Genomic DNA, 19,984 nt, shown 5'->3' with positions numbered 1-19,984 from the left:
ATTAAATTAAAAAGACAACCAACTGTATGGGAAAACATATTTGCCAATGATACCTCATACAAAGGTTTAATTTCCAAAATATACAAAGAACTTACACAACTCCACTCTAAGAAGACACCCAACCCAATTAAAAAATGGGAGAAAAACTTGAACAAACACTTCTCCAAGGAGGACATACACAACATTCAGAGACACATGAAGAGATGCTCAATATCGTTAGCTATCAGAGAGATGCAATTTAAAACCACAATGAGATACCACTTTACACCAGTCAGGATGGCTATCATAAACAAAGCAACAAACAACAAATGTTGGAGAGGGTGTGGGGAAAAGGGGTCCTTAGTCCACTGTTGGTAGGATTGCAGACTGGTACAACCATTATGAAAAATAGTATCGAATTTTCTCAGAAAAATAAAAATCGACCTGCCTTTTGACCCAGCAATTCCACTGCTAGGATTATATCCTAAGAATCCTAAAACATCAATATCAAAGAATCTATGCACCACAATGTTCATAGCAGCACAATTTACAATAGCCAAGAGTTGGAAGCAACCTAGGTGCCCATCAGTAAATGAATGGATCAAAAATTGTGGTACATATACACAATGGAATTCTCTGCAGCAGAGAGAAAGAAGGAGCTACTACGTTTTGCAACAACATGGATGGAACTGGAAAGCATTATGCTGAGTGAAATAGGCCAGGTGCTGAAAGACAAATACCATATGATCTCACCTTTAACAGGAAGCTAAACAACAAAACAAACAAGCAAGCAGAAAAAAAAAAGACACTGAAATAGAGAACAAGGGAACAGTGACCAGTGGGGAGAAGGAAGGGAAGTTAAGGGGACAAAGGGGGAGGGATCTGGAGGAACAAATAGGAAGGACACAGGGATGAGCACTAAGGGGGGTGGAAATGGGAGGGAGGTGGGGAGCAAGGGGCGGGGGAGGATGGGATGGGATGGGAGAAATAGACAAAAAACTGTACTTGAAAAATAACTAAATAAAATTAATTTAAAAAATTCCATTGTGTAGATATACCATAGTTTTTTGACTCATTCATTTACACATGGGTACTTAGGTTGCTTCCAACACTTGGCTATTGTACATTTTGCTGAAATCAATCAACAAAGTTCATATGGAGTCATTTCAATCTCATATCTAAATACTAAAGCTTCTTCTATTAAAAATACTGACCAGCTTGCAGCAGACTTCCTTCAGTCACTCTACGTCTGCTTCTCACAGCTAACATGGAGTTTTCAGGTCCAACCCTACATACAAGTCATAAGATTCAGGCTTTCTCTAAGGAAAGATTTCCACATTCATCATGTTTCATGAATGCCTCAAGACCTATTTCTCTGGGACTTAACCCTTAGGGCAAATGCCTTAACCTCACTTCCTCAGGCCTCTTAGTCTCTGAGACGTCTCTGGGACAACCAGTTGATTACTGCACTTTAGCCTCCTCACTCATGTCACTTCACATGCCTCTTGCTTCCTGACACAAGGTTTCCTTTCTCCCCTGGGGAAAATATCTCTGGATTACTTGGTGGGCATGGTGTACATACAATTGTCCTGTGGGATAATTAACACCCTGTGGAGTGAGACACATCATTTAGAGATGAAAGGTAACATCTCTAAAAGGTAGAGAGGGGCAAGGAGTGAGAAAAAGAGGGAGAGAAACATCAATGTGAGAGAGAAACATTGATTAGTTACCTCTTGTACATGCCCCAAGTCGGGACAGAACCTACACACCAGGCACGTGCCAAGACTGGAAATTGAACCAGCACCTTCTGCTTTGTGGCACAAAGCACTGAGCCAACTGTGCCACAACAGCCAGGGCTTAAGTTCTTCCCTTTAGTTGTGCTCTGCATATCTGCCTTAGGTTCATGCTGCTTATGGCCTCTCATTAGGGCATCCTATGAGATAGGACAGTTCACTGTTTCTACCATCACACAGTGAGCAGCCTCAGTAAGTCACCCTTGAACTTGCTTTCCCTATTCCTTTGTCACTGCTCTTTTTCCCCATTTATATTTAATTGTTGATATATGAGCTTTTATTCAGGTTTTATTTTGGGATCACCTAGGTTAAAGAAACCACTGACCTTGCCAAAAGCAAGTGGTAGAGAGAATCCAGCCTGAGATATAAAGGCACTCTGCCAATATGGAATGGTAAAAATTCTGTTTCTCGGGCCCCAATAAAGTACAAAGGAAAAGGAAGACAGGTAAAAAAGGCAGGTGGTCAGATGCATGTACACGCTGTCTTTCCTGTTGTGGTCTGAAAGGACAGAGATGGTTCGTTAGATCTGACAAGAATGAACCTGAAAAGCATATGTATATTTCTCTACATCTCCCATTAGTTCCTCTGGATGGATACCCATGTGCAAGTCAAGTACAGAGAACATCACAGCCCAGGAAGTGAGAAGAGACCAGTGCTGCAGAACTAAGTCCCCTAGACAGACACACCTGGGCAGGCTCTCCTGGCTCCTTGCTGCCTCCATAGTCTCTGGAAGGAAATCAGATGATTCTGCATGTCCCCAGTGGAGGTGGCACGTGAAAATATTGGAGAAGTAGGGTGGACACTTCCACAGGGAATTGTCATGGTGCCAGGGAAATAGCCTGGGGGGCATCAGGGTGGTCCCATGAGACCCGAGTACAAAAGGAAAAGCTTGGCTAAATTTCCCAGAGGTTCTCGGCATCAGGGAAGGCGTTAGGAAGGTGGGAATGACACACCAAGGACATCTAATGGACAATGACTTGATATACAAGAAAACCACTTTCCACAGCCTGGTGCTCCCAGACAGGTCCTGACACTCTTCCTGAGAGGCCAGATCTCAGCAGGTCACAGCTGCCCTCACCAAGGAACTCAAGTCCACAGAGAGACTGATGTATGGACAAGAATCACATGCTGGAAATGAGGCTCTTTCAACCAGGCAAGCAAGACTGAGAGAGCTTCAACGAAAACGTCTACAAAGTCACGTAGTCCTGACACACATACAGAGCTTCATTTTCCCCACTCCCAAAATCAAGGCTGCTAATTAAGAATTAAGGTAATGATAATAGAATAAATGCATTTCTGATTGTTGGTTCAACTATTTAGAAGAAAAGCAAAATACACTTGTGACCCAGTAGCATTCTTACGTATACAATATGTTAGAGTAATGCCAATCTCTCTACATATAGATGGCCTCTAAACCCACCAGTCTACAGGTATAAATTTCATTTACAATTGACCATGAAAAATGAAGGAGTTAGGGGAACCCACCTATATGCAGATGCTGGGGGAGTTGACATCCTATGAATTCAAAAATATAAAACTTCCTAACAACACAATTACTAACAGCCCAATGTTGACCTTAGGCTTACCCATGACATAGCCAAAGAATACCCACAAGGAGAGAAGACAAACACCTGGAAGTATCTTCTGGAGGGTGGGCCCCTTGTGGTACAGGTTTCACTCACCAGGTAAATATTCTAGGAATTCACATGTATCAGGTACCAATTGGCAAGATTGTGACAGGCTGCAATGAGCTGCTAAGAATTTTTTTCGGAAACTATTTCCACACATTTGCTCATTGCATGATGGCTGGTTTCCGAATGCACCACGCACACCACACTGAATGTTCAGCTGTTTTTGCCCCACCCTGCACATTCACACCCAATCTTGCCCCAAGTGAAATTTTATTTCTTTCCCTGGATGAAAAAGTCCTTAAAGGGAAACATTTTGCCTCCCTGGAGTAAGTGAAACAAAAGAGGCAGAAGCACTGAAAGGAATGATAATCAATGAGTTCAAGAATTTGAGCACAGGAAAAAAATGTCTCACTAAGTGCACTCCATCAAATAGAGAGTACTTCGAACGTGATGATGATTAAGCACTAAGAATAAATGCACAATTTTTATCAATAAATTTCAGGGGTTTGGGGGTGCCTTTCATATTTCTTATATGTACCATACACTGTACTTTTACAATAAAGTAAGCAATAGACAGATGTTAAGAAAATCATGAGTATAACAAAATACATTTACAGAATTTATTGAAAAAATCTGCATAAAAGTGAGCCCACTCAGTTCCAGCCTGCGTTGTTCAAGGGTCAGCTGTATGTACTCATCACTGTCTCACCCATGTGCAGCTCAGTGTGAGGAACAATGTAAATTCTGAGTAAAAGGTGATAATCACGATACCAACAGCCTATCGGGTGTTCAAGCCAAAGCACATTCAAGTACAGGACACTCATGACCCTGAATTTCCCTCAGTATGTCTTCAACAGAAATGATCACATATGGTCCCCATAGCATGTACATAATTACATACATGGACGAATTCTGTGTTATAGCCAGAACTAGAGACAACCAGACATGTACCACCAGAAGTATCATCCATGAACTGTGATAGATTTGTAGAATGTAATTCTGCGAAACAACTGAGTGAATGGAATAGAGCTACAGGTATAGCAACCTAACGAATCTCACAAACACTATTGAGTCAAACAAGAAAAGTAAGAAAGAATATACATTTTGGGTACAGACACATACAGATATAAATTTTTGCAATTCTGAATTGTATTGATCCGTGTAGTTTTAAATATTATTTCTTTAGAGAACAAAGATTGCTAGGAAAGACTCTATGACTCATTTACTTCCTACATTAGTTGAAATCTTGGCATTTTGCATCACATAAGGGATACACATTGTATTATCCCTGCTTTTTCTAGTATAAGAGAAAATTTCACTTCGTATTGTTTCATTTTTAAGTCATACTCCATGTTTTTAAAAATAATAAATGTATCTAGACTATGATGTTAATAATTACAATTTATTGATCTCTTGTTAAAATACATGGATTCTGCTAAACATTTTGTGCATGGTGTCTCCTCTCCACAAACCTGTGAACTTACTTAATGAACTTATATTACACATAATAAACATAAATTCCAAATAATTTAAGTATAATGTATCTGTTTGCTCATCTAGCAACTATCAGAACTTGGTAAAAATCCGAGCTTTATCTAAATTCAAAAGCATTGATTTCAACCTCTTTTTTCTTTTCAGTAATAAAGTCTATGTACATAGCAGACTTCCTTCTAAAAGGGATGCTTCATAAGAAATCATTATTTTTTCCTGTTTGAAAATTCTTCACACACACACACACACACACACACACACACTATTTTGAAGGTAAATATTTCCCTTTGTCCCATTTTAAGAGCTCAGGTTGAATTTCACATATAAGTTGAGGACAGTTTTAAAAAAGGCTCTTTATACATAATTTCCCAGGACCTCTTCAACTGTGTTCTATTATTGCATAGTTGTAGTGGATTTCATGTTTGACTAATATAGTCATTTAACTCACCTCACATCTGTTACTTTAAAAAGCAAATTATTACTGATAATTTATAGTCCCATATCATTGGTCGAACAGTCGTCACAGCAATTACATAGTCTGCTCTTATTTGTGAAAATGTTCTAAGTTTTGGTCATTTCCCATAAGAAATAATGAACAAAACCAATGACAGAAAATGTTAATTCTGCTGAGGACTCTCAGCTACATCCATTCTGCCTTATTCCTCTCGTCCCCACCATCCGGATCTCCACCTACACTGCAAAGGCAGAGAAACACAGCAGCAGTGAAAATTCCGTGTGTCTGTGTGTTTCACCTGACATCCTTCAAGGTTCTCTCCTTGTTGTAAGTTCTATTAGAGTTACACCCTTAATCCTCTTTCCCTTGTACTCCTGGCTCATTCTCTTCCTAATTTAAGTTCTTGATGCCTCACATAACATCACTGTCATAAACATTTGCAGGAAAACAACCAAATATTTTAAATGTGGACCAATTTTTTAAGATGACAGATGCCAAATTTAAAATATTTCAATAATTACTATGTAATCAGTCTCAACTCCTATATTTTACATATTCTGTCAATACCTTGGTTTATTCAATAAAATTTTGTCTACAAATCCTGAGTACAGAATACATAAATTTATTTCCTCTTATTCAGAATATCCCTCATGACCATATTACCAGTTCATGCACCAAACAGAGAGATAGATGGAAGAAGGGCTCATTTCCTAGTGCAGCATCCTCAGAGGGAAGGACAAGAATGGGCTTTCACCAGAGGTAGTAATAGAAGAAGGTCAAGAACAGGAAAAGGATGCCCTAGGCCTAGAGCATCTCTCCGTATCCTGTGTATGTCTCAGGTGAGGTGACTTCTCAGGTCCTGTGAGCTCAGTTACTTTTTGACTGTCAGGCTCTCAGGAAGGTCTCTCCTTTTCCAGCCTTCTCCTCAGAGCAGCTTTGACTTCTCTGTTCCTCAGACTGTAGATCAGGGGATTCAGCATGGGATTGAAAACACTGTGAAACAGGAGGAGGTATTTCCTCTGCTCTTGGGGGTCTCCATGTTGGGGTCCAACATACATGAAAATGGCTGTGCCATAAAAGAGCCCCACCACACACAGGTGGGAGGAGCAGGTGGAGAAAGCTTTCTGGCGTCCCTCTGCTGACTGGATCTTCAGGGCTGCCCACAAAATGTGACCATAGGAGACCATAATTGCAGCCACTGGTCCCAGCAGCCCCAATGATGCCACAGCCATCACTACAACCTCATTGAAGTGTGTATCTGCACAGGCAAGTTTGAGAACAGCTAGAATTTCACAGAAAAAGTGATTCACTTTCTGGGGCCCACAGAAGGGCAATGGTAAGAGTAACACCATATCTACTAGGGCCAGGAGGACTCCTAAAATCCAGGAAGTTACTGCCAGGATGAGGCAGACTCTCCAGTTCATGATGGTAGAATACCGGAGGGGCAGGCAGATGGCCACGTACCGATCATAGGACATCACCACCAGGAGAAGACATTCGGTGAGAGCAAAAGTCAAGAAGAGAAAGGTCTGCATCAGGCAGCCAACAAAAGAGATGGGTTGGGATGGGCTCAGGAGGTTGACCAGCATCTGGGGCACCGTGTTGCAGGCATAGGCTATGTCCACAGTGGCCAGGTGGGAGAGGAAGAAGTACATGGGGGTGTGCAGTCGGGGGTCCAGTGAGATGAGCCCCAGGATGACCCCGTTGCCCACCAGGGTGAATGTGTACAACACAGAGAAGACCCCAAACAGTAGCACCCGCATCCTTGGGCTCAGTGGGAATCCCACTAGGAGGAACTCTGTCACAGAGGTCTGGTTACCCCCCATTTTTCTGAGAAAGAACAAGGGAGAAAGCTCATCATCTGACTGCCTGAGGGGCATGTTTAACATGGTAGACCTGTGTGTGTCATGTATGTCATTCTTTCTTCCCTCAGAAAACATCTTCAGTGACACTTCTGTCCTGTTCATCAGTTACTATGTGAATACTATGCACTGCAAATTACACATACATTTTTTCATCCTGATCAATCAAATTCTCATTTTGTATTATAGTGTTCAGTAAATCTTTCCTTTATTTCCAAAGTTCCACCACAGTTTTAAATGAGTTAACATGCCTATTACCTCCACAACAGTGGACACTTTCCTCAGTCCGTGACACTTTCAGTGGCTTGCCTGGTAGGAGTCCCGACCCCCTGTTCACACACGGACGCTGTATGGAGGGGACTGTGGGCCTGGCCCTGCACCCCCACATGAGGGTCGGAAGCAGGATGAGAAACCTGTGGGAGATCCTCCTGTCAGGGAATCTCACAGATTTGTGCCTTCACTAGATGACTTATGTGTTAGCCTTGTAATTTTTACTAGCAGCATCATCTTGAATTAAGTTGAAAGCATGGCAGGCAGACTGCCACCACTTAGCTGGATTTAACAAAGAGAACTTGGTCCTTTGACTTTTCTACCAACAGACATTCTACTCTGATCATGCTGTTTCTTCATCATATATCATCCATCACACACTTATCTCTATATATATAATTATATTCCATTCTTGTAGGTGTTTGGATAATATATTTTATATATAGTTCCATACACACATACATGCACACACATGTGTTTGAATCCTTAGTATGTGGAAGACTAGTATCTATTTCTACTGTACTTCACTAGTAAAATGCTGGTTGAATGCTTTCTTGATGGGTCGTGGTCTGGGATTTAAAACTATAGATCAATATCCAAGGCTAGAGCCTGAGCTCTAACTATATCCTCATATCCTTAGAACTTTTAACATATTTTACAGCTCAACTCTAACATGAAAACACTACTAATCATGAATCCTTACTTTCTGTGATTTATCAATATTTAGAAAAGAACTTGTCCCAGGGTGGCAATTCTGAGGTTTCACTTGTAACTATTAAACCACTGCTTCTGTTTCCTTGTCTGTCTGACTTTATATCCTTCTTCAATCCAGCATTCATTTGAGCTTCACTATAATAAGAATCTCACAAAACTCATAATTCCAGTCCTATATCAATTTTCCACTCAAATTACCTAAGTTAATATTTGCAAGGTGTTAGAAGCAAAAGTGTGAAGGTTTCACCCTGTTTCGAAGAAAAAATCAGAATTCAAAGCAGAAACACTGGCAGATGATTTTTATCCTAGTCCAAAAAATAACATCATAACAGTTGGAATCACCTTCATGAAGAAAGCTGGTTGTTTTAGTAGGACCTAGCTTTAAGTCAGTGAGTGCTTTAACTCAGAAATTTGGATTCCCATGTTATGGGAGAAGGTCAGCAAGAAAAGTTCTCAGGTCTCTTCCAACTATAGGATTCACTGGCCCTAACTGTATAGAAAAGTGTTAGCCCTTTTTCTTTCAGGTTTGTTGCCTCATTTAGGGTGAAAGGGGAAAGCAGTGCTATCTCTAAAATGTCCTAGGATGAAGGACACAATAAACTAAAGCAGAAGGAGCAGTGACTGTCATCTCATCTTCCTCCTCTCTGCTGCAAGTAGCTAAAACAAAACAAAAATACACAGATATTCACTAAACGTACTCAATGTTCATCCACATATCTTGGCTGAGGACATAAAGGCAACTCCTATTTGCTAGTGTATAGAAATTCCTTGGACAAAATGTCACTAAAGACAATGAAACTGAGAAGAGGCTGACAGTGACCAGAGGAGAGAGTGGAGGGAATTTCAGGGGAAAAGGGTGAAGGGGTTGCAGGAACAGTTATAAAGGACACCTGGACAACAAGAGGGCAGGGAGCAGGTAGATGGAAAACAGGAGAAAGCTGGGCTGACCTGGAGTGTCCAGCTGGGGTGGGGAAAAAACCAAATGACTGTACTTGAATAACAATAAAAAATAATAAAAGAAAAAAAAGAAATTTCTTGGAGTGACAAGTCTGTTAAAAGGACTCAAGAGATGAAAATTCTCCTATTCAAATAACTCACAAAATACAAGTTTGCTTTAAAAAATAAAGCCTTCAGGACACTCTTTTGTAATAAAACCCTTTTGTGGTCAGTTAGGTCCATTATTTCATGGAAACATGACTGAATTACACAGGACATAGGAAACACTTTAAAACAAGTCTCTCACACAGCTGACGTACCCTATTATTTAAACAAGGAATCTGACACTAAATGTATCAAAGTAAATGATCCACATTAGGTCTCTCTAATCAAGCTGATGACTTAATCCTATTTGCTAAATCTATACATAGTGAAAGCATGACATTGACAGACAATAACTATTCTATTCTTCACTGTGATTCTTCATCACAGCCTGTGTGAAACTGAACACTGAACAAAGACTGGACAACATGCGAACTTACCACAGACTTAGAGCTAAAATCGAGAAGACCAGCTGAATGTGACTGGGGTTAAGCAAAAACACAGCAATAAAGAGAAAAGTATCTGTGAGTTAGTGTTGAAATTGCCGTCTCATAAGCATCTCTTAGGAGAAAAGGTGCCTGAACAAGAAGAGATGATTGATGCTCTGCTCCACTCCACCACCTCTCAATATACTTCTGAGTGTTTGGTGTAGGGAGGGATAGGGACCCACCAGGCACACTGCCATCAGCTCCCTTCCAGGGGAAAGGGGCTCTCCAGGGACTAATCTCTGGTGTTCACTGGGACACTTGTGGCAAGATGGTGGTGTTGTGACTCCTTCACTCACTGTGGCATGCATATTCATCCATTTAGAAGCTCTAGAATGATTTCTGGGACTCCCACATACATTACAATGACCACACCTTGCATTCACTATGGCTTGAGAACTCAATTTCCCCACCTACTAACCCTCCAAATAGAGTAGGTGGTACACAGGGCAGCTGGGGCCCAGAGGTTTTTCCCAACCTCTAGTCTTCGCTGAATTTTATCTCACACCTCACCAGAACATGTGTCCTCTGTTTCTCTCTTTGAATCAGATGGGAATCCAACAGGTTACAGAAACCTTGCTGGTGTTGTATGATAGTAGAGAGACTTTCACACAACACAAGTATATCGGGGAACTCCAACAGAAAAAGCAGTTTTGGATAAACAGCAGAACTGTGTGAAGCTACCATCACTAAGGTTCAAGACCACAGAGCAGAGGCGGGGTGATGAGAATCCAGGTAAAAAAAAGTTGGGGTTCAGACTTAACCCTGTGAGGAGAAGGGGCTCCTCGGCTGCTTTGTGTCCCCAGTAGGGAATGACATGGCTGGTTCTGGGATGCTGAGTAACTGAGCCTGGACAGGGGGGTTTCGCTGCCACTCCCAAGAGCTGTTGAGGCAACAAGGATGGCAAGAAAGGCAGGCAGACAGGAAAGAGCAAGGTTTATTTCCCTGCTCCAGGCTCCCAGTTTGCTTTAGAGCTCCCTACCTACACAATGTAAGATATTGGAAGCCACTAAAATCAATAATCCACCCAGGCTGGTGAGGCTCTGTAGGTTGAAGGATGGTCCCATAAACAGGTAGTTCATGGGTTCAGTGACTGGTCAGAGCCCATATTGTATTCAGGTTGCAGGTTTGTCCCAGTCGACACACATAAGAGAGGCAACCAATAGATGTTACGTTTATGTTTCTCTGTCTCCCTCCCTCCCTTCCCCTCTCTTTCTCTAAAAAACACCAATAACCATGTACTGGGGTGAGGACAAAAGATGAAAAATCAATAGTCCATATGTCCAAGTTTGGTTAAGAAAATTTGTAAACTGTATACCAGATGCAGGGTTCCCAGTTTGTCAATAAAGAACATCCACATCACTCATACTGAGAGATCACTAAGGAACAGACACAAGAAGTACTTAAGAACACTAACTGGAAGATGAGGTTCAGATGTGATGCTCTAAGAGTTTTGCTGATTCCTTACCTTAAAGTGAACATGCTAGCTACTCACAGGCAGCACCATGAGCCACAGGTCTTCCCTCTGAGGTCCAGTCTGTGTCACAATGACAGCACAGACCCAGAGGAGAATGTGTGGTGCTCCCAAATGGTGGACGACCAGAGGGCAGGAGGGCTCGACAGTGACAACAACTCAGTAAAAGTCGGAGGTTTGCTACCTTCTGGTACGTGTACCCATAAAACAGACTGATAATGGGACATTCTTCCTGGACTGGTTAGGATGGCTGGATCAGACTTTAAGTGTTGAGTGCTACTTATGTGTAGTGCACAGCACTGGGTGAGGGATGGACAAATACAGTAGCTGTTCTGATAAGAGCCCAACTGATCTTCATATTCAGTGAGCTCTGCTGCCCACAGGAGCTAAGAAAGAGTTGGGTGGCTTTTTCAAATGATCTTTTGTGCTACAGTATTTACAATAAAGGCAGAGATGAAATTTGAAATTTTCCTTACATCTTATGAACTTTGGTTGGTGAATTTATTTCTATTTTCTTAATTTCCAAGTATATCTTGATTTAAATATACTTGGTGTACAGGCTGGTTTGGTTAGATTATTTCATATGTAGACATAGTGATCTGACATCTCCAAACCTTCCTAGAGCAAGAAACATAAGTTTTACAAGTTATAAACGGTCATCATCTTACCACCCTACAACCAATACCATACCACTATATATCATAGATTTTGCTATTTACTGTGTATATGTACCATAATTGCAGTTAAATAACATTTGCAATTATTGGTTCACAATTTTCTTTAACTATTATGATAAATCTTTCCTACGTATCTATAAAATCTATAGTGATCATTTTAAACACTACAAATAGCTCATCGAGTTAAAGTGGAATAATTAATCATTTACCATTTTGTTAAAAATGACTTTATAACTTTGATATTAAAAATCATTTTAGTGGGGGAAAAAAGACTTGGACTGAGTAATCATTACTCCCCAAGTAAAGGGCACACACTTACTCTTCTGATCAAATTTCCTGTTCACTCTCAGTGTGAGATCAAGAAAGACTCTGGAAGCAAGTGGCCAACCTCACCTCCAAGCCGGTTAGAAAGTACAGTTTATGTTAAACCCTCAGAGGCCACCTAGGTGTGTGGGACACATCCCTGACCACTGTGTTTGACAAGTAGAAGGAATCAGTAAAAGTCAATTTGCCATCAAGGCAGAAGAGCCAGCCATACTCTACTAGTCACCTACAGTGTCTGCTAAAATGTCCTGTGTCAGAATAAACATTCTCATGAGGGAAATGACACAACCAGGGTGAAAGTGCTGGTGAAACACACTGAAGAACATTGTTTACATAATTCACAACTCAACACTCAAGATTTCCTGGGGACCATACACAGCCCAAATTGCTTCTCTGAGACCCAATGCCCTTTGCAAGCTAATGGTTCAGCAGTTTGCCCCCAAGGCTGAAAACAATGAGCTCAGCTCCCACACTGTCTGCAGGTTTCTCTTTCTCCTACATGCCCTGTATTTTGCTCCTTCACTGAGACCACTTGTTCAGTCCCCAACAAGAGTCTGTATTTTTCATAAGAAATATCTCTCCATCATGCAGCACAACAAACTTGAGCTCCATGAGATGGACTTTAAGTGGCAAGTACAATCTGGGAGAACGGACAAGTGGCCTTTCGGGTTTGCAGAACCATGTCCTTCCCCTGCAGCTTTTTCATTCTTCCTATGACATATGCAGCTACTGAGTTTACACAGTTAAAATACAGATGGAGAAAGACTGTATTCAACCTTTGTGACCCACAATAGGAATTAATATAACTTTTGATCTCACAGATATTCAATTCAATGAGCAATAAAAGAAAAATTATATCTGATTAAAAAACATCAGTGAGTATAAACAATGGGAAGCTCCCTTCAGAGGAAGAGGGCAGGCCTGATGTTGCATCATGAAGAACCACGGCAGAAGGAAGCAGCAGTGAGCTTCTCTAGAGTCGGGTGGTAGCTGAGCACTTAGGCTGGGGATTCAAATGTCACTGAAATTAGAAATAACTCGCTTCACACAGTGCTCTCTGCAGGACACCCTTGACATATGCATTCCTCAGGATGCAGATCAGGGGGTTCACCTTGAGGTTAAAAGGGATCAAACAAGAAAAGGACCCACTGCTGCTCCTTTGGATGCTGCGAGTTTTTGTGGAGCCAAGCACATGATGATGGTGCTACCAAAACAGATCCTGCCCATGCAAAGGTGGGAGAAGCAGGTGCAGAAGACCTTCCTGCGGCCCTCCCCACACTGGATCCTCAGGATGGTGAAGGGGATGCACATGGAGGACACCAGCACCAAGAACAGGGGCCCCACAAAGATAAACGTTCAGGAGAAGCTGACCACTTGGCTCATAGATGCTAGTCAATGAGATGTCTTCAGTCTACATGGATGGCCCCAGTGACCCATAATCCAGAGCCCTGGTCAGGAGAACCTCTCATTAGCCCCTGTGGTTCTGACTCCAGGTTCACCTCTCAACCATTAGGTGATAAATTCTCCTCCAGGGTAGATACTTCTATAGCAAAGACCAGCACGCTTCCTTGCTCATTTTGCAGCTGCATTTCCAATTTTAAGTATATGAACATTTAGGTATTTTGGCTCATGCATAATTCCATGGTGCTTTGGAGAACAAGATGCAGTCCCTGAAGAAAATTTCCAAAATGGATCTAAACCATGAAAACTAGACCCACAACCAAGTTAAACTCATTGAAGCAAGACTTGGGAATAGAAACGAATCCCTTCCCAACAGTAAGAAATGAGGTACCTATTTTTTTAAAACTACTAATGATAAACTGTCAAATCACCTAGACAAAAAAGAAATCTAAAGCATGGATGAGAAATTCCTCATACAGGACCTGAAGCACCCAAGCAGGTTGAGGGTGATGAGCTATGAGAAGATTTTACCATGAAAACGTGCTTCAGGAGAAAAGACAGGAGCAATAAAAAGGGGCACATTCAACATAACATCCTATAAAAAGAAAATTTAAACTATTATTGACCACCTCAGCCTTCCTCCACCTCGCCCCACCAGCACCTAACATCTTGCTTTCTTGTCTGTACTCTCTCCATCCCCACCACAAAAACATAGCCTCTGAGCCACAGGAATCAAACAAACTCAGTGAGCACATGCTAGCCACCTGACCCTGTCCTTAATGCTATGCTCAGTGAGACACACAGGTAAGACACAGAGTTACTACTCATTTGGCTTCACATTTGGTTCAGTAAATATGTTGTCACACTCACTAGGAACTGTGAGTACACTGATAATAATTAAATGCATATTTTACACAATAACCAGTATGTTCACTGTCCTCAAATGGAACCTCATGCCATACTATACCCCACTATAATTTCCTTTGTCTAGGGAAATTACTCCATCTAATTCATAACAAAGAAATTTCTTCTTTTCTAAGTTTTATCTTTTCCAAGTAAATCTCTATCACATGGATAATTCTTCGCCAATAAAAATGCACCAAATCTTGAATACCTTTGAACGCTGATGTACAAAATATACATCTGGTTACAATCTCTAGTAAAAAGATGAAAACAAGGCCATGGTGCACAACTCCACTGCATTCTTTACTTATGGGAAAAGATGTTACCATTTCATTATTAGGTATGATATTTGCTGGGTTTTATTTTCTTTTTCTCCATAGAATCTCTTTAGAAATGCTTATTCTTTGTTATCAATAGCATGTAAAGAATTTCATCATGAATTTTCTCAAACACTTTATTACATCTACTGATATGTGTCTTTAATTTGTTAATGTGGCCAATTATTTTCACTGTTTGTTTTAACATTAAACAATTCCAGCATTCAGGGATTGAAAACTTTTCCAAAATGTAAAATTATTTTATTTTATGGATTTCTTCTACTAATATATTCTTTAGGAAAGTTGCATCTCTTTCATGAATAGGTTTAGACTAATTTTCAGTTTCATACTTTATCTCAGGTTTGGTACCAATGGCATAAACAATAAGAGTAATTACTTTCTCATTTTACAACAAATCTAAAGACAAAGAGTCCTGGGTTGGTTAAAGTAAAACATTCAAAAGGGCATTCAAGGTCTCGGTGTGATGACAACCAGCTCACACACTCAAAATACTCCCAACCATCCATCCCAGGAAACTCCTCCTACCCACAAACCTCCACAGGGCACCCTTGACCTCTGTGTTACTCTCTCTGTAAATCCGGGGATTCAGCATGGGGTTGAAAAGGCTGTACAACAATGACATCACCTTCCTTTCTTCCTGAAAGTGGTGGCATATGGGGGACAAATACAAGACAATGGCCCAGCCAAAGAAGAGCCCAACCACACAGAGGTGGGAGGAGCAGGTGGAAGACCTTCCTGGAGCCCTGCCCAGACTGGATCCTCAGGATGGTGAAGGGGATGCATGTGGAGGACACCAGCACCAAGCACAGGGGCCCCACTAAAACAAACATGGAGACCGCAAAGAGGACAAGTTCATTGAGCCTAGTGTCAGCACAGACCAATTTGAACACTGACAGGATTTGACAGAAGTGGTTGATTTTCTGAGGTCCATAAAAGGGCAGCCTCAGGATGACAGTAATGTACGCCAGAGACAGGAAGAAGCTAAACATCCAGGACACAGCAGTCAGCATTCTCCAGCTCATGATGACAGTGTACTGGAGGGGGTGGCCACCTACTGATAATGGGACATTGCCACCAAACACATAGACTCTGTGACAGCAAATGACAAATACAGAAAAGTCCGAAGGATTCATGAACCAAAGGCAATGGTTTTCTTCTGCATCACCAGATTTGCCAGCATTTTAGGAACAATGCTTGAGGCATACACCAAGTCAACGATGGTCAGGTTGAGAGGAAGAAGTACATGGGGGTGTGCAGTTGGGAGTGCAGGTACATGAGCCCCAGGATGACCCCACTGCCCAGCAGGGTGACACTGTAGAATAGCAGGAAGAACCCAAAGAGGAAAATTTCAAGTTCTGGGTCAACCTGGAAGCCCAACAGGATAACTTCTGTGATCCATGTCTGATTGCTTCCCATTTTCTTTCGACTGGTGGATACAAGGCTGCCCTTTGGACAGAAACTTCACAGCTGAGAAGTAGAAAAGGAAAAAAAATTGTGTGCTCATATAGACTTAGAATTTACACCAAAAGACTCAAATCAGTAAGTCATGGATTCAATCCCACCCACAGTCCTGGGATGCTCATCTGCAGATTTGGCTTTAGAGCTATTTAGAAACTTTAGATGTTATCCAATATTAAAATTGACAAATTTCACATAAAATCATGGTCTTTGGCTTCTATTAAATGAACAGAAGACTTGATACTCATTAAAGTGTACTGTAAGCAATAATTAGCTAAAGCCAATGAAGAGAGATATAGATCCCGTATCACTTACCACCACTTCTATGAATCAATGTTCTCTCCAAAAATGGAAGTTGAGTGACACTTAATTTTATCATGGCACTTACATGATTGGCTGTGTTCTTCAGGTTTAAGAAAAGATTGATGCTCAAAGTGAGTTGTTTAGTTCTCTACTTGAAACCCATGAACATGACAGATCACAATATAAAATGCAAACCCCCAACTACACAGCCAGAGTTTAAAAAGGGACAATTCTTTCATACACCAAGAATGAATCAGACACATGGCACACTCCTTCATGAAAGCAGAGGGTCACACCTGGAACTCAGCTCATGTGGAGTCCAGGAAAGTCTTGGGAGACGAAGCACTAACACAGTTCCTCGAACCCAAGCACCTGGGCTGGGGCTCACACAGACACAAGGTTACACTTTTGAAAGTGCACTTTAGAGACACAAATACTAGACTGAGAGACTAAACTTATATATTATAAAGTTTCAAAAGCAAAAGATAAAGAGAATGGTAAAGAAACATTAGTTGTAGACATTTAACCAAAAACATTACAAAATTGAAACCAAAGTCGTTAATTTGCAAAAAAAATCTTTCTGCTTAATGAATGCAATAATGAAAAATAAATGTATACTCAAAACTTTTTACAACTAAAGATGATATAAGTCTTTAAATAAAAATGTACTCTGAGGATGGAATAGCACAAATAAAAAATAAATTCTCAATGAATGGAATTTCTTAACAATGATCTCTTTGACTATCGTCTGTCTTCCATTCCCTACATTTCACTGTGTCCACACCTGCTAGAATGCCTATTCAAACAGTGGTGCAGGCAATGAACCTATCTTATGTCTCTCTTTAATTACCCTTTCAGATTGATTTCCCTTTTAGTGTCTTCACCCTGTGCTAGACATTTTCAAACTGTATTCTAATTGCACACTTATTTATGACTGACACCTGGCTGACATTTGTCTCATCTGCCTAGCTTACAAAACATTTTTAAATAACTTCATTTTTGCTTTCTAAGATTTTTAGGTAGATTCTTTCTATGTCTATTGCTTTGTTTGATCCCTTAGGAATCCCTTTAGTGTTTCATCAGTGTTAGGGTATTTCAGAGAAGCTGCAATTTAATTTGCCTCTTAAACAGTCTGGGTTCAACTGTTTTACACAATCTGTATTTTACAGAATTAAGAGGAAAATTAAAAGTTACCAAAAGTGAAATACAATTACATTTACAGGAACAACTATCCAGCGGAAGGTGACTTCTTGTCAATAGAAAAGGGTCTGAAGGCAATCAGCTACTACCTTCAGTGTTCCAAGAAGGAATAAGCTGCTGTTTTACAGTTTAATATTGTCAAGAATAATCCTCAGTGCATGACAACAAAGTGAGGCATTATCAAGTATGCAAATATGCAGATATAAGGACCTACAAGTCCTCAGTGAACAAATAAAGTGTATTCCTCAATACGAATCCCAATGAACACACAGGTAAGGCAAAACATGAAAATACAGAAACATAATTTGAAAACTGTCTTGCCAAACTTCATTTTTTTAATTTAATTGTTGTTCAAATACAGTTTTCTGCCTTTTATTCCACTCCCAGTCAAACCCCGCAGTGTTCCCTACCTCCCTCCCATTTTATACCTTGGCAAATTTTATACCTATTGACTTAAAATAATTACTGTGGTATTTTAAAAGGGTAAAATTAAACCTTTTGCATTTAAAGTAAACAGAGGACGAGACGTTTGATCTGTAAAGACTGCCAAGATTCTTGATGAGAACTGGAACCCCAAATGACTTTCAATTTTTTTAGCATAATTTCTCAACTGGGATGTTAACACTAATATACCTCATCTAAAATTGATATAGAAAATATGGTTTTCAAAATTACATGACCAGTGAAAGAAACTAAAAGCATGATTAAGCCAGAAGCAGGCAGAAAGCAAAAAAGGAGAAATAAAGAGACAGCTCAATTTTCCAACAGACAACACATAAGAGCTGGTATTAATAAATCTATTATATTGATTACCACAATAATGTAATAAAACACAGAGCCAATCACAAAAAGGGAAAAAGGCAAGGTACAAAATCTCTACAAGAAGGACCCCTGAAATACCTAAATTCCCCTTCTTTCATCCTCTCTCCCTCTCTCTGTTTCTCGCTTCCTCTTTCTCTCACACACACACATGCACACAACCAAAAGTTAAAGATGAAATTATGAAAAAACATGTCGAATCATTAAAAAACTAGTAGTAGCTTTATTGATATCACTTCAAAACATTTATAGCCATATGGGAGTTACTATACAATAATAAAAAAGGAAAATTCTACAAAAAAAAATCAGTATCTAGTCCCTATAAATTTTAATCACTTTGTCCCCTGAACCTTCAGAAACATTATATTTAATGGTGATATATTAAAAGCTTTTTCTCTGAGTTAGAAAATATACTTCACTAACACAATTTCAATTGAATGTTGACTCAACAACTAGCCAGGAAGAAAACAAAGAGAAGTAAAGTCTATAAAAATTAAAATGCAGACTACAAAATGTCACTATTCACAAAACACAGTTACCTACATGGAGAAAGCTTCCATGGGGAAATGCTAAAATTCATAAACAAATTTATAAAAACTATGAATTCAAAGTGAATGTGCAGAATTAAAGATGTATATATGACAAACGATTGGAAAATTTGTAAAGATTCAAAATCTCTGAAAACTGGTCTATACACTCAATGAAATTCAAGTCAGAATCCTACCAGTTGTTTATATCATATGGAAATTCATCTTTTTCTAAATATCACATAGGAAAATGAAAAAAGTCAAGGATTATCAAAAGACCTTGAGAGGAAAGAATAAAGGAAGAGGACTTAAACTACAGACTAGTAACATTTATCACAAAACCAACAAAATAAATCACTGGGGAACTGGGGCACAGATAAACCAATACAGCAATGCAGCAGCTGGGGTGACTCGGAAGTTCAGACACACAAAGGCAGTGCCAGTGATTTCTGTGCAGACTGCCCAGTCCATCGGCTGCCCATGGAGAACACTCTAACCTGGCCACCACACATGAGGCCCCAGATAAATTTCAGGGGGGCTTTCATTCTAAATATGAAGGATAAACACACCTTCCAGGATATAACCTAGGGGACACAGAGTAGCAGCATCTCTCAAACAGATCCAAACAGAATAGACTGTCTCATGACAACCTTGCACACACAGGCTGGCTCCTCTATCATCTGTTTCAATAGTTTTAAAAGTTAAGAACAACACATTTTCACTTCAGCATCATTAGTTTTTAACACCATTTCTCAAAGTGACTTCAAAAGTAAAAAAGTAAAAATGCATTTACATTTAGAATCTTGTATAGAACACATGTTTTCATGGATTACTATGCAAGGT

The 19,984-nt window shown here is 40.2% G+C and overlaps 1 protein-coding gene and 1 pseudogene across 1 annotated transcript; both read right to left on the bottom strand.

The window, feature by feature from the left end:
• Nucleotides 1-6,241: 6,241 nt before the first annotated feature.
• On the bottom strand, nt 6,242-7,201 carry LOC119064574 (olfactory receptor 2A25-like). Its single transcript, XM_037166356.2, has one exon. The coding sequence runs from the start codon at nt 7,172-7,174 to the stop codon at nt 6,242-6,244; it is 933 nt and encodes a 310-aa protein (XP_037022251.2). The 5' UTR covers nt 7,175-7,201.
• An 8,108-nt stretch (nt 7,202-15,309) lies between these two features.
• Nucleotides 15,310-16,250, bottom strand: LOC119064569 (olfactory receptor 2A12-like; annotated as a pseudogene).
• Nucleotides 16,251-19,984: the final 3,734 nt, after the last annotated feature.

This window comes from Artibeus jamaicensis, unplaced genomic scaffold (genome assembly GCF_021234435.1).
Source record: "Artibeus jamaicensis isolate MK-2021 breed Jamaican fruit bat unplaced genomic scaffold, CSHL_Jam_final contig_1044, whole genome shotgun sequence".
NCBI lineage: Eukaryota > Metazoa > Chordata > Mammalia > Chiroptera > Phyllostomidae > Artibeus > Artibeus jamaicensis.
This window is presented reverse-complemented; position numbering and strand designations above follow the sequence as displayed.